General features: G+C 38.2%; 2 protein-coding genes across 5 annotated transcripts in view; one reads left to right on the forward strand and one right to left on the reverse strand.

The window, feature by feature from the left end:
* Window positions 1-10728, forward strand: SYCP3 (synaptonemal complex protein 3). 4 transcript variants are annotated; one of them, XM_065680621.1, is made up of 9 exons: window positions 1-241; window positions 1140-1284; window positions 2414-2489; window positions 3530-3564; window positions 4466-4583; window positions 6145-6244; window positions 7057-7155; window positions 9883-9987; window positions 10131-10728. In XM_065680621.1, the coding sequence occupies exons 1-9, from the start codon at window positions 86-88 to the stop codon at window positions 10182-10184; spliced, it is 888 nt and encodes a 295-aa protein (XP_065536693.1). In that variant the 5' UTR covers window positions 1-85; the 3' UTR covers window positions 10185-10728. The 4 variants fall into 4 exon arrangements, with proteins under 4 accessions (XP_065536693.1, XP_065536674.1, XP_065536666.1 ...); XM_065680602.1 differs by having other exon boundaries at window positions 4-154; window positions 9883-10728; XM_065680594.1 differs by having other exon boundaries at window positions 5-241; window positions 9883-10728.
* CHPT1 (choline phosphotransferase 1) overlaps window positions 10049-15135 on the reverse strand; it is a 21366-nt gene continuing 16279 nt past the window's right edge. The window contains exons 7-9 of the mRNA XM_065680582.1: window positions 14116-14241; window positions 13537-13647; window positions 10049-10210 (exon numbers count right to left, since the gene is read on the reverse strand). Of these exons, the coding sequence (XP_065536654.1) occupies window positions 10166-10210; window positions 13537-13647; window positions 14116-14241 (282 nt within the window). The 3' untranslated portion in view covers window positions 10049-10165. The remainder of the gene's footprint in view (window positions 10211-13536; window positions 13648-14115; window positions 14242-15135) is intronic.

Below are 15135 nucleotides of genomic sequence, written 5' to 3' on the forward strand. Positions count from 1 at the left end.
TTAATGCTGAACCTGCCCGACGTGCCTGGCCGAGACCGCAGATGCCGCCCTGAGGACCCCGGGTGGGGGCGTGGTGTTAGTGCGCATGCACTCGCGGCCTGTTGTGCGGTCCGTACGCTCTCCCGCCTTTGCCTCAAGGGAGGGGGCTGCTGAGGTGGACACTGCTTCCTGCCATTCCCGGCCGTCTCTGTCACCGGGAAGGGCGCGGGAGCACAAGAGGGAGCTTCAAAGGCAGCGAGAGGTTCTATACGAGCCAGGGCCGAGGGGGTTTGGGTGCGGTGTGCGCTCTGCTTGGGGGGGGTGTGAGGTGCCCTCTCTCTCTGCCGCTGGTGGGGTCCCCTCCTTGTGTGGAGGCAGCGGCTGTGATGGGTGCTGTGTGGGGGTGAAAGTGGAGAAGGGGCCAATGCAGGGGATGGAAGATGTTTGTGTGGAGAGTAAGGAATAAGGTTAGGACACCTCAGTGGCTTCCCCCCAAAACCTGGTGTGGTGTGGTGCAGGCTTATGTCCCTTCCTGCTTTGAGGTAGGAAGAGGTGGGCCAGGTGATGAAAAGCCCCACACAGGAAATGCACACAGGTGCTGGTTTATTTTACACCTCTAGGCAGGGTGAAAAAAAGGAGGTGAGTTTCTCTGAAAAGTAGTTGTTTAGTACACAACTGTGGATTGAAGATACTTGAGTTGGCTGAAGCAGGTAGCTACAGAGGATAGGTGAAGGATATGTGGGGTTGTGAGGCAGCAAGTTGTTTTACAGTCCACGAGGGGCTGAGGAGTTCTGCTTTATATATTGATTTTCAGTACAAAGGAAACTGTCAGATAAAATATATGAATGCACTTCAAAGTTGCACTTTGTTTAGCAGCACAGAGACACACAGACATCGTAAGAAAGTGCATAATTTAGTTCTTTGTTTTTCAGCAGAATCAAGTATGTGCCTACTAGCCCTGGTGTTTATTCTTACCACCACTACTGATGGGTAATCCTTTGGATTACCTTGAAACTAAAGCAGTTTGACTGCTTGAGTATCCTTAGAGTTGGAAACTGTTTACAAGGGTGTCTATAACAGGTCAACGTAAGCAAGGAAACATAATTTATCTTCAAAATATTGTGGGGAAAGTTAACAAATACAACATACTGCTTTGGTAGGAAGAAAACCTTATTATGGCTCCATCAGGAAGAAAGCATGGAGGAAAAGCTAGTAAACCAGCACCTGAAGATCAAGCCATACCTGCCTATGACTTTCAGGAGGAAAGAAAAGAGCTGAGTGGATCAGAGGAAGATATTAGAGAAGGTCTTTATGTAATTTTTTAGTATTTTTTTTAAACTTGAACTTCATAGCATTTCTGACTATGAATGAAGAGACTTCGGTGTTAGCGAGTGTTTGTGTAAGCATGGTTCATGTTTATTATGAACCTATTGCAAATTGACTTCCTAGTATATAATTTTAATAGAATTTTGAAGATAACAAAGTAGAAGAGCTCTGTCTATTGCACTATTAATGTCTTAAAATTACAGGTGAAGTCTTTAGGATTTTGTTATGTGATTTTGTTACCTTATTTTAATGCCATATTCTTCTATCACCTGGCTGCATAGAGCATTGTGAGGTGAGGATTGAACAGAAGAGCTCAGCTTCTATGGAGTGCTGAGTTGGGTAGGGTAGTCGGAGTCTTAATGCTGGCAGGGTTAAGAGTACTTCACGAGGAATGAGCTGAAGAAAGCATATAAAGCTGAGGGAAAAAAGAAAATTCATCAACAGATTCTTGTTTGATTTTGAGGAAGTGTCATATAAAAAAGTGGATTTTTCTTAAAAACTCAGTTCTCATCACGTGATAGGTTTTTGTAAAGTTTGACGTAACTCTGGATTTTTGTCTTTCAGCAGTAATATCTGTGTTTCTTTCTCTTTAATTTCTCCCTTTCTTCCTTCATTCAGACTAAATGTCTCCCAACTCATTAATAGAAACCTGACAACAAAGGATTTTTTTTCTTTTTTGAAAGAAGATAAATATCTATTTGTGATTTTTTTTTTTTATGTCAGACTACATAATCTCAATGCATATTTTAGAGTAACATGAAATTCTTACAGATAAGTCTTTTTCAACTTTCAGATTATTTTACCTTTCTGATGATTGTTACATTGTGAGTTGGGAATAATTGTGTAGTTGTGGACAAAGAAATTACAAGTGGTTGGGATCAGCCCAGAGGAACTCAAGGCAGTGCCAGCTCAAATCTAGCCTTGCAGAATAATTCACCACCATGTCAAATCCAGATTCAAATTTTAGGAGCTGCATGTGTTACGGATGGCAACTGAGATCCATGAGACATATTCGTAGAAGTGGCATTACAGAAAAGGAACTACACTTTTAATTCAAATAACCTCAACAAAATATACTTTTGTAAATCTTTTTAAAATCTGTATTAAGGTGAAACGCCAGTAATGGACAAGCATGGAAAGAAAAGACCTTTGGTGACTACTCATGTGGTTCCAGATGATGTAGGGTAAGGATTATTAGGATTTTTTTGTTTATTTTTGTCTTTCAAAATAAGCAAGTCTTAAATATACCGATTTTGGTTATTTGTTATGTCCTTTGTGGTATTTGATTCAAAAATCAGGTTACAGATAACACAGTAGTTGTAGGTTAAAAAGAAAAGGAATACTTTAAAATGAGTAATTTTGCAGATTCTTTGTAGACACTTTTGGACATGCATAAAAAAATTATATAATTATGAGAATTCTTAATGTTGTTTCTGTCAGAAGATGATCTAAGTTTTATCCGAGATTGCTGATAATTTCATTAATTTTCTCCCCCTTGATTTTAGTTGTCAGAACATACTAACAGTACTTTAATCCAAGTATTGCATGAAAAATACATTCTATTTACAGATAAATCTTATGAAATACAGTATTTACAGGCAGTAATGTAAAAAAAAGATGTATGTTGAAATATTTTTTAGCAATGTTATAGCTGTTGAAGATCCTTTTTTTTTTTTCATTTTTGAAGAGTAAAAGAGAAGTGACATCCTGTGGAGAAGATGATATAAAACGAAGATAAAAATTTTCTTTACCCACCATGTCCCTTTTCAGACTTGTCAGCTATTGTACCAGTGTCTTACACACTGGTGTCATCATCTTAAAGATACTGTAGAAACAATCCTGTTATTATTTGTCTTGGATTTTTCTTACTATGCCACTCATGATAACTATGATGGACTTGTTTTCATTTGATGTTCCAAATACTTTTCGTGTAGAGAATGCTCAATTTTATTTACCATCCTCCTTTACTCAAGACACTTGAAATACCTAATACTGCCTTTTTACAGGGGAGTAGGTTACTAGATTAGTAGTTTATTTTTTTTAAATCAGATTGGTCTAAAAAAGACCTCACAGGAGAAGAGGAGGAGTTCCATTTTGCAGCAGCAGCCCTTTCACCACTTACAAGTAATAGGCATGGGAATAAAACGAGTTTTAAGCATATATAGCGTGTCTTACTCTAAAGTTAGAAAATGGGCGAATAAAAATTTTAAACGCTGTTTTGTAGGGGTGAAGTACAGAATATGCTGGAAAGATTTGGAGGTAAGTACATTTACATTCCAATAAATTAAAAGCCAATTCATACTTAAGTTGCAGAACTGGCAGAAATTCCTTACCATAAAATAAGTTTCAAGATTTACATCAAGTGACCAGTCTTGGTAGCATTTTTCAGCATTTCTGAAAAAAGCTGGTTTTCAGGGAAAAAAAAAAGTTATATCTAAGTAGAGCAAAGAGAAAGAAAATGTGGGAATAACAACATATAAAGTGAGATATACTAGTGTAGGTAATTACAAAGGAAAAAGTGCTTTTGATTATCAATTCCAATTTTAAAGTGACATTTAAGAGGTAGTGATTATATGTAGAGAAAAGGGACAATGTGATTAAGAACTGTAATTCTTACTCATCTTTTTGTTAAAACAACATAAAAGGGACTGGGGATTGCAAGACATGAGTGGGAAATAAGGAGCATGTAAATTGCAATATAAGCAAAATAGAAAAAAATAGTTTTCATTTTATACAAGAATTTTGGCAGTAGTTGTGATACAGAATGAGCTAGAGAGTAGTCTGTGCTCTGCACCTTCAGAATAAAGAAAGAAGCAAAAACTGGATCACAGCATGATAGGTTCTAATTGGTGGGGCCCCTGAGAGAGGTGGGACTTGAAGCAGATGCTCAAGTAGTTGGTGGGGCTGGGTAATGAGCAGTTGCAACTCCAAAGGCCAAGTGTTGCTTAGAACGTACAGGGTGCTAAGGGAAGCAGCAGTTTCACCAGTGCCAACATCAGGTGGAGGAACACCTAAAACACAGCAGCACCCAGATTACATTAGCTTCTTTGCATCAAAACACACTTTGTTCTCTTTTCCAAAGTGTAACTCATCAGCATTTTTGATAAAAAGCCCAATGTATCTCAGTAGTCTGAAGCTGTAAATATTCTTTCATTTTTAGCTGACATTAACAAGGCTCTCTTAGCTAAGAGGAAAAGATTAGAAATGTATACAAAAGCCTCACTAAAAACTAGTAACCAGAAGATTGAACATGTTTGGAAAACACAGCAGGATCAAAGGTAACACCCTTGTTTATCAAACCTGTGATAATCAAGTTCCCTTTTGTGTTACAGCAGGCTACTTGGTGCATCTTGCAATTAAATAGCAGTGTATCTGCTAGTTAAATGATCTGCTCAGGTCCTCTGTTTCTGCTGCCTCCAGCTGTGTTCACTTGGTTAAACTGACAGTAATTACAATTACTGCATAGTGCTTTCTCCTTTGTATAGGGAAAGTTAAGATTTGGAATTTTGAGAGCAAGGTGCCTTAAAGAGCTGGGTTTACTTCTGTTTTATCTTTATGGAAAATGGCCTTTGATGTTACTTTTGTCCTTTAAGCAATCATAGAATCATAGAATAGTCAGGGTTGGAAAGGACCTTATAAGATCATCTGGTTCCAACCCCCCTGCCATACACAGGGACACCTCCCACTAAACCATGTTGCCCAAGACTCTGTCCAACCTGGCCTTGAACACCACCAGGGATGGACCATTCACAGCTTCCTTGGGCAACCCATTCCAGTGGCTCACCACCCTCACAGGAAAGAACTTCTTCCTTGTATCTGATCTGAACTTCCCCTGTTTAAGTTTGAACCCATTGCCCCTTGTCCTACCACTGCAGTCCCTAATGAAGAGTCCCTCCCCATCATCCTCATAGGCCCCTTTCAGATACTGGAAGGCTGCTGTGAGGTCTCCACACAGCCTTCTCTTCTCCCGGCTGAACAGCCCCAACTTTCTCAGCCTGTCTTCATATGGGAGGTGCTCCAGTCCCCTGATCATCCTCGTGGCCCTCCTCTGGACTTGTTCCAACAGTTCCATGTCCTTTTTATGTTGAGGGCACCAGCACTGTATACAACACTCCAAGTGAGGTCTCACAAGAGTAGAGTAGAGGGGCAGGATCACCTCCTTCAACCTGCTGGTCAACAGTTGTTTTTTTTGATTTCCGCTTCACTTGGATTTTTTTTGTTTAAACTTGAAAACTGAGAAATGTTCAGTAAAACTTTTATACTATTCTGGTTAATAAAGAAAAATTTTCATTTTTGCATTGTAAATAATTTTCACTCTATATAACATTCCTCTTGCCTCTAAAGGTGTATTTAATTACTACAGCTGCTACTAGAGGTGAAGCAAACTGAAAAATGAGACCACTAAAAACTGGAAGCCAGCAATACTTGTAACTGTCTTAGTGTTTTTACATACATATTTTTGAAACTTACATTGACAAAATGTAAGTTTACATAGAAACTAGAGTAGAATGAACTAAAGAATGTGCTAATCAATTCTTTCATTAGAAACCCATGTGTTAAACCCAAGGTCTGTAGTTAGGTTAGAAAAATGCAGTAAATACATCTATACTTACCATATGTATATGTGTATTTAATCCACATTCACTCAGTGTATATGTGTATGTATGTGCGTTCAGTTTTTCAAAGCATACAGTATTCAGTTAGGGCCTGATGTCAAAATAGCCTGGGTTTTAATCTATGCCAGCTCCTGTTATTTTACCGTGTGTGTGTGTTGACCCTTAGCTTCCCTTGCAATTCTTCGTAGCATTTGTCATTCTTACGGGTTGTGTGTGTTTATAGGCAGAAGCTCAATCATGAATTCTCCCAGCAGTTCCTGACTTTATTTCAGCAATGGGATGTAGATGTGCAGAAAGCAGAGGAGCAGGAAGAAAAACTAGCGGTGGGTTTCCAACATGACTTTTATGGTATTTTCTCAAGGAGGGAATATTGTTCAGACACTCATGAAATGTAAAACCACTTTATGTAGTTTAAAAAAACCCCATATGATTGTTTTCCTCTTGATAAAAAAAATTCTTCCAAGTTTGGTGGCTCTCAAAGTAAATACAAGTTTTGGGATGTATTTGAAAGTGGAGTGCCATTTATGAACTTTACTGCAAGTTTATAAATGGCGACTAGTGATGTCCTAGGCTAGGAATGGATTGAGAAAAACCAAGACTATTTATGGAGAAGAAAGTTGTATGCTGTTCCTGTGCATCCATAGTCTTTGGGTTTGGGGAACACATGAGTAAAAGAAAATAGTTGCCTTCACATGCACTTCTTAAAAATATGCCTGTATATAGTAAATGTATGAGAATTTGATCATTGAAAGAGGAAAGGAGCTATTATGATAGAATATAATTGCAAATGTTGGGAGTACAAATACATCAACATCATGCAAGTTTTGCTTTTCCCTAGTCAACACATTTCCCAGGGATACCCTTGAGAACTGTCCTGGATAGCAATCCTTATAGTGTCTCACAGGGATAATTCAGGTTGGAAGGGACCTCAGGAGGTAACTCAGGGCTTAATCCAGTCTTCAGTCTTTCTTTCATTAATAAGAACAAGGATAACTCTTCAGGCAGAGATCTCTATTACATGACCCACATTTCCACTGAAGACATAATTTCTGATTCTGATAAATGACATTAGTGTTGCTGTCCCAGCGTTTTGGCTAACTAATGCCATTAGTTTTTTCTTTTGCTTCTGCTTCAGAATATGCTTCGTCAGCAACAAAAAGTTTTTCAACAGGCAAGAATAGTTCAAAGTCAGAGACTGAAAACCATTAAGCAGCTCTATGAGCAGTTCTTAAAGGTACAGTAAGTTTTCTTCTTACAAGGCAGTCGATCCTTATCAATTAAAAAAGCTGTATGAGTTCAGCCTTTATGACATTCAGAGATTTAAGGCTCATTTAAGGAAAATAATAGCCTTGCTTGAATATTCATGTTAGTATCTTTCCCTTATTTGCTATGAATATAGCTTGTTCTCTCTATACATGCATAAACATTGCATCATAATTTACTTAAATGTGTTCTAACGGGGGTCTGATGGGCTTGCCTGTTTCAAATATCTAGGCATAACCCTCAGAGAACACTTTCTAAACAGAATATGGTTTTGTACCAGTTGAAAGGTTATGTAGGTCAGTTAAATCATCAAGATTTTTTCTTAATTATTCCCTTAGATTTTTTGTATATATTTAAACCAGTGAAACGTGACAATCTAGTAAAAATACATCTTAGGCTGCAATTCATTTGGCTTTTATTACTGCTGGCAGGTGCATCCACCATCATGAGAAATAGAAACCAGTTTTTTAATGTCATTAACCTTTCCAGCTATTGCTGCTTCATGTAAGAAAGTGACCCTTAAAGTAAATTGTAATTCCCTTAAAATTGCCCAGTTAGAACTCCCTTCATCTCTTCCTAAGCAACATTCATTAGAAAGGCTGTCCCTTTCTGTAAGCTTGGTATTCAAGGTAAGCATTCCCTAAAATGTTAACAGGAAGAATCTGATGGAATTAGCTTTATGGTGAAAACTTGCCCAGCTGGATAGATTTGTAATCAGACCCACTTAACTTTCCTGTTGCTTTATGCATAATTTTTGTATTTACTGGGATTCCCTACAAACACCTCTTTTTTGTTTGTTTTTGGATAGTGCTTACAGAGATAATGTGTTTCAAAGATATGATTCATGCCAATCAACTGTGGTGTGATTTTTTGTTTGGTTTTTTTTAACACAGTAACTAATATACTAGACAACAAACAAAAAATCCCAAACAAAAACATAACTACTAAGAAGTTCAACTTCTTTGCAAGAAAAAGTTTTCTTGTAACTTTACATTAAGAACCAAACACTTTGTTCCTAGAACTTCCTTCCACCCCTCGGTTTTCTAAGTAAGCTATTAGAAATCTAAACTGTGAGGAAAGCAAAAGTGCCCTGAATTTGTTTTTGTAACAAATGCAGGGGCACAGCACCATAGAAACACTGAAGGGCTGAGGCTGGAAGAGACCTGGATGTCATCTGGTCCAGCCCACAGGTGGTTCAGCAGGGTTTCCTAGAGTTGCTTGTTCAGGACTTACGTACAGATAACTCAAAAACTATCTCCAAGGATGGAGACTCCACAGCCTGTCTGGGCAGCCTGTTCAGTGCTCAGTCACTCTCACAGTAAAAAAGTGTTTCCTGATGTTCCGTGGGAATTTCCTGTTTCCTGTTTGTGCCCATTGCCTCTGGTGCTGTCACTGGGCACCTCAAGAACCTGGCTGAATCGTTTTTGCACATCCTCCCTACCCCTTCAGGTACTTCTGTACGTAAGTAAGATTCCCCCTGAACCTTGTCTTCCTTCTCCAGTCTGAACAGTTCCAGCTCTCTCAATCTACTCTTGTAAGAGATATGCTCCTGTCCCTTAATCATCTCCAAGGCCCTTTGTTGGGTTCTGTTCAGTATGTTCATGTCTCTTCTACTGGGGATCCCAGAACTGGACCCAGCACTCCAGATGTGGTCTCACCAGTGCTGAATGAATGGAGTTGAAAGATCACCCCTCTTTGCCTGCTGACAATACTCATCCTAATGCAGCCCAGGAGCTCTTTGGCTGCCTTTGCTGCAACGGCACACTGCTGTCTTCATCTGTGCCCTCCAGGAACCGCAGGTTCTTTTCTGCCAAGCTGTTTTCTAGATGGGTGGACTCCAGTATATACTAGTACATGGGGCAGATTCAAGTCTGCCAGTTTCTGACAAACCTTAATTTCTGTTCAAGTAATTTCCTAACTGGTCCCTTTTTTAAATTGCAGTTAGTTATGATAAATATGCTTGGGTTTTTTTCAAGTCGGGTAGCTTGTAACAATAAATATGAAATAGAACAGTTCTTATTTTCAGATAGCTGAAGTGTACAGAGGATATTACAGAAACATTAATAAATTATAACTCCCAAAATGTCAAAAACGTTTTCATCAAAGATTAAAAAATGAACAGAAGGTCAAGTATTACTTTGATTCTTCAAAGAAGATCAAAAGGTAGAAATCAAGCCTCAAATAAGCTTAACTAAATACAAGTCAAGGAAAATGCAGCTACACACATACACAGAGTTAGGCATAATTGTACGTACAGAGGGAAAGATAACCAGTGACCTTTACTTGGCTTATTTGGGCATAAGTCTGTAGAGATGGAAATTTAATGGGTTTTACAGTCCTTACTTAAGTCTCCAAGGTTGTATTCATACCAAGTCTCTATCATTCCTGACAGATGTCTGCTTAGTCTTTTCTTGTAGAACTCTTTATTGAAATGCAGGATAACTAGCCAAGACCTCACAGATGCTGAGCGGAGGGGACCATTTCCTTTACAGGGCCCATATTGTTTAAACAGGAATGCAGATGGGAATATAAAGTCATGTATGATTTGTCTGTCAAGTTCAGGACAAAACTACTTAACTATCAGTGACCACTGCAGCTGTAAAAAATTGAACTGTAGTAGTCTGAATAGTGGTTTATTTGTTTGAAATTAACCCTTTGACATTGAAGAGTTTTGAGTTAAGACTATCCTTAACTTCAGAGCATGGAAGAGCTGGAGAAGAGCAATGAAAATCTTCTAGCTGGTGTACAAAATGAACTCCGCAAAGAAATGACTATGTTGCAGAAGAAGATTATGATGGACACTGTACGTACCAGATCCATGAAAAAGTTAGTTAAATGCAAAAATAGAACATTCTATAAAAACGTCATTTGACATTCTTTTAATTGGCTCAAAGGAATCATATTGATATGGCATTTGTTCAGTATTATCTCCTTTTCTTGTAACAGCAACAGCAGGAGATGGCAACTGTTCGCAAGTCTCTTCAGTCCATGTTATTCTGATGGCTCAATGGAGAAACAACTTGTACCTAAGTAACATGATACAAGTATAGGCATTAGCCATAGAGAAATATGTTAAGATTTAAATGCTTTAAAGTTTCTATTAAATGCTTTCCTGGATTGTTCTAATCTTGTGTCTGATAATGTTATAAATATCTTAGTAAATTTATTACTTGGGGGAGGGGGAGAACACAATATGGACTTCAAACCATTTACTGTCTGTCCAGTCTTTAACTGACAAATACTCACTTTCAATAACACTGAAGAGTTTCAATTGTTTCACTTTTTATAATGACAAATTGTAACAGTGGGCAGAATTAATGAAAAATGCATTACCCAGGTTTTAAGCAATAACTTTAGGCCTTTAGATACATTGTACAAATAGAAGCATTTTTCACAAGCTGCAGACTTCAAGATTTTCATAGTTTCAAAATTTAGTCTGCTGACATATTAGCAGTTACAAATGTTCACAGAGTATGATGTAGTTCATGTAAGATTGTTCAGTGATGTGTATTATGGTAAATTAAAGTAAATTTTGTTAACTCTTGTTAGCCTAGGCATTGTAATATCTTTGTACTAGTAAGATATTTAGTAACTGCTGTAATTTGTCTCAAAAGCAAGTTTCTTCAGTTGAATTACAGCTGAGTTTCACAGCTTTATATTACATCTGCTCAAGAAAGCATAATTAAACATTGTGCATACTGGGGTGTATAGTTCTTGTAGAACCACCACTAGAAGTAATTCAGCTAATTTAGTTAGTACTAGTTATTACAAGCCTTTGAGGTGGAATATTACTTCTTGCAATTCCAAATGACTAGCAAGTTAGAGAGGCCTAAGTTTTAAGGATAAAGCATTTATCTTTCAATGTAGCTCATTACAGTAGGTCAGTATAAATTAAAGCTTAGCCTGCATGCAGGTTTTTTTTACAGAAACCCATTATGCCCAAATATCCACCTTTACAAATTAGGAAGTTCCTAGCATATTTAATGCTTAGACTTAATACAATAGTAGATAAAACAAAAGTCATCCACACCACACACCCACACACACAAATGTGATGTTTTTGTAACAATGTATTTCAAAACCAGTCCATACAGATTCTTCTGGTATTTTTAGTTCAGGATCAAGCCATTTGATGATGGTTCTCCAGTTCTGGGAGCCAGATTAGTGGTGGCTAATTTACGTACTAACTTAAGCTATTAGGTTGCAGCTGAAGTTGAACAAGCAACCAGTATGAAGCTGTCTTTGTTCTGTGTCTGCTAGGACTCAGAGAAGGAGAAAACACAGAAGTTACACTGCTAGAGGGATGTATGAGGTAATATGGGCCTCTGGTAGGTAACAGGTAACTGCTGCTTTGTAACAGTGCTGCTGAGTCTCAGCCCTCCAAGGATAATTAGATGATGCTGTGAAATACAGTTAAAACTTCTTGCTTCCTATCCTTGGTGCTAGGTTGGTTGGTAGTGTTGCCTCATGTTTCTGGTTTTATTTGTTAGTATTGCCTCATGTTTCTGGTTTTCTGACCGATTTCTGCATGTTTCCTATCATCCACATACTTCAATCATACCCTTAAAACTTACACCTGCTACTGCATGACATTTTTGAGCATTCTGGGGACCCAAACCTTCTCACTCTAAAAAAAGTTGCTTATATATTTTCCTTAGGTGGTTAATTTGTTTACAGTATTCAGAAAAACTGAACTGGTCTTTACCATCTTCTACTTCCCCATGGGCTGGGCTCAGGCTATGTTCATGTATAGATGCTGTCTTTCACAGCCTCAAACAGGAGTAGTAGGATTCATCTGGGATTGATAATAGTCACTTGGAGTACTGGTCCTTTAGCATTAACTGTTACAGTTATCCCTCAAGTCTATTAGCATATCCTTCTTACGCAGTTTGGTAGACAATATTTTATTCCCTCCAAATTTAGCAGACAGCATGTCACGTTTTAAAGTTCCTTGAACACCTCAGGAAGTCTTTTTGAATTAATGTGCAACTAGGAAGCTGCAGTGGTAATATTTTTAAAATAAATCATAGCACTCTATTTTACAGTTCAGGAAGGACTTTATGAACTCACAGCTCAGCTACATATCAGCAACTGAAAGTGGTAACAGACACATTCAACAGCTTTTTACAAAAATCATATTCAAAACGTACCTTTTTAAAGGAGTTTAAGCTTATAGGGTTTGCATGCAAGTCATGATTTGCTCGTGCAGGTGATAAGCTACTTTCACTCAGCTTTTCCCTAATGCCAACAACAGCCCTTTAGCTAGGCAAATTATGTTAGCCAGTTGGTCTGTTCTTAAGGAAAGAGAAAGGCTGATAGTGGGCCTGACTTCCTGTTTTGGAGATTTTTACTATACATGTGGGTTTAGCTCCATGCAATTTTGTTTGGATAATGTACAGTGACAGCTACAGAACAGATTATAAGATAGATGAACACAGCAATAGCAAACATACTTCAGAGGGAGTTACATATGAATGGGCTGCATTGTCACAGTCATTTATAAATGAACTTGGTCATTCACTTGTATAGTTTCAGATGCATGTTAAGGTAGTTAAAGTAAGTGCCCCCAAAGTACACAACTACCTATAGTCTAGATAATGATGGAGTACAATGAGGCAAACTTTACTGGGACCACAAAACCAGAAACTGGCCTTGAAATAAAACACAAGCTAAAATTGTATTTAGTCATGTAGGTTATGTACTTAGATACGAGAGAATCCATGATCCTAAAGGCACTCATAACTTCATAGTATTTCATAGTATTTTGACATAGAAAATAATTTTCCTGAGCTATATTTCCTTCATCCAACTGATCCAGTAGCTTTTTCTTTAGAAATACTGGAACAGAGATTAATGAGTAGTTTTACCTCACAGATGCCTCATTTTACCAGTCTTAATAATGCAGTACAGTATTCACTGATACCTGACTACCACTTCACAGCAGTTCCAAGAAGACTTTAAAAACTAACAATAGAAGATTAAGGAAAAGTTAAATTCCTCTTGGAATTCTGGTTGGTAGCATCTTGGTTTGCAGCCTGCATTCACCAGACCAGAAGTACAAAATTAAAGTTACCTCATAGGAAATGGCAGAAGTTTCAAATGCAGTATTCATGCTCTAAAACACAGGGGAAAAATACATCCTGGTTCAAAAGTAACAATCACAATAGAATCTGCAGGACTTTGTAACTCTAACACCTGATAACGTCTAGGATAGAGTGAGCTTTCTCATAAAACTGTTTTCTTGAAAAGCTTAATCTCTTCCCCAAAAAAGACAGGCTGCTTCATTCAGCATTCCCCTAACTGCTTCTTCTCTTGTTCTTGACCTAATTAATCAGTCATTATGGTTTTGAACCTGTTCAGGAGCTTGATGAGATGAAATTCGGAAGACATGTATATGAAGATGAGCAGCAATCTGTAGGCATACACCAGTGGCATATCTCAGCATATCAAACAAGGATATGAACTTCAAAAGAACAAAACAGAACAGGTTAAAAAAATAAATCTAATTATTTCTTAAAATTGCCCCTACTATTAATTCATCAGTACTGTAATCAGAATCCATCCAAATGACAAGTTTAACAGCATTTTAACATAAAGATACAGGGTAGTTTAGAAGAAAAAAAATGAAGCCCCAAAACCCCAGCACTAAACAAAGTGCTGTCTGATAAACAAAGTTTAGTTTTCAGTTTGCAAAATAACTTTAAAGAAACCACCTGGACTAAACCATCATTACGAGATATGTCTGTAGATTTACTTTCACATCTCTGTTCCAAGGAAGCCAGTTAGCTCCCAAGGTACATGTTTACATGGTATCCTGCCCCTCCTGCCGCAGCAACAGCTGAGATCTAAGCAAGTCAGAAATGGCCGAGACAGTTCTCAATCCATTCCTTTAAGTATGCACTAAATGAAAAGTACAAACCAAAATGCTTACCAATGCTATCCATAGAACAATATATTCATCAATGAAACTATTGAAGTACTGATCCAAAACTAGAAGTCCTGGCCCAATATATGCAGTGTCCTGAAGACAGATTTTACTTTTTGTCATGTAAGCCACCTATATAAAAGAAAGACACAAAAAGGAATCACTTCAAGATCAGTTTAACTACTAGCAAACCGGCATGACACCCTTGCCTAGCAACAGCCTGCTATCCACTGTTTTTGAGAGGCAATCAGCAGGCAGGCCAAGGGCTTCACAAATGCTTCAGGGGCTGATGCTCCCTACCAGTTTCTTTCCTAAGGACCAAGCAGCCTCTTTCCAGGTTATTCAATCAATATCAAGCACTTCAATCAGTGGTAACCGCTGTCTGAATTATCAGTTGGTATTTGTTAGCTTTATTACATAGGGACTTTATTATATAAGATCCAGAGCAACCTCAACAGGCTTGAGAGGTGGGGAGGTGCACACCTCATGAAGTTCAACAAGGCCAAGAAGCAAGTTCCTGCACTTGGGTCGGGGCAATCCCAAGCACAGCCACAGGCTTGGCAGAGAGTTGATAGAGAGCAGGCCTGTGGAGAAGGACTTGGGGGTGCGGATTGATGAGAAGCTCAACATGACTTGGCAGTGTATGCCTGCAGCCCAGAAACCAACTGTATCCTGGTAAGGCACTGGCACAGGCTGCCCAGAGAAGTTGTGACTGCCCCATACCTGGAAGGCCAGGTTGGATGAAGCTTTGAGCTCTATGATGATTTTCACAAGTAAAAAATATGTAGTAAAGCTGACCTTTTTTCATCCATTGATGAAGTTTTTAATTACAAAAGAGATAAACTGTTTATCTCTTCATTTTAATTATTAAGGTAAATTCCTGTTTCAGGTAACTAAACCAGAAGCCGCAGCACTGTTAGTACCGCTTGAAGGACCAGAGTTACGATGTTAAAGACAGCGTATTTCTAGGAGTAGGTTAAAACTGAATGCTGCAACCAAAACCTTCAATAAGTATGTGTTTGCATC

The sequence above is a fragment of the Lathamus discolor genome, chromosome 1 (assembly GCF_037157495.1).
Source record: "Lathamus discolor isolate bLatDis1 chromosome 1, bLatDis1.hap1, whole genome shotgun sequence".
Lineage (NCBI taxonomy): Eukaryota > Metazoa > Chordata > Aves > Psittaciformes > Psittacidae > Lathamus > Lathamus discolor.

Bases quoted from the DNA above. Each gene is read 5' to 3' on its own strand.
- SYCP3 (XM_065680594.1), top strand. From the start codon at position 86: ATGCACTCGCGGCCTGTTGTGCGGTCCGTACGCTCTCCCGCCTTTGCC. The intron at 4,584-6,144 runs GTAACACCCTTG...GTGTGTTTATAG, and splicing joins AAAACACAGCAGGATCAAAG to GCAGAAGCTCAATCATGAAT. The intron at 7,156-9,882 runs GTACAGTAAGTT...CCTTAACTTCAG, and splicing joins TCTATGAGCAGTTCTTAAAG to AGCATGGAAGAGCTGGAGAA.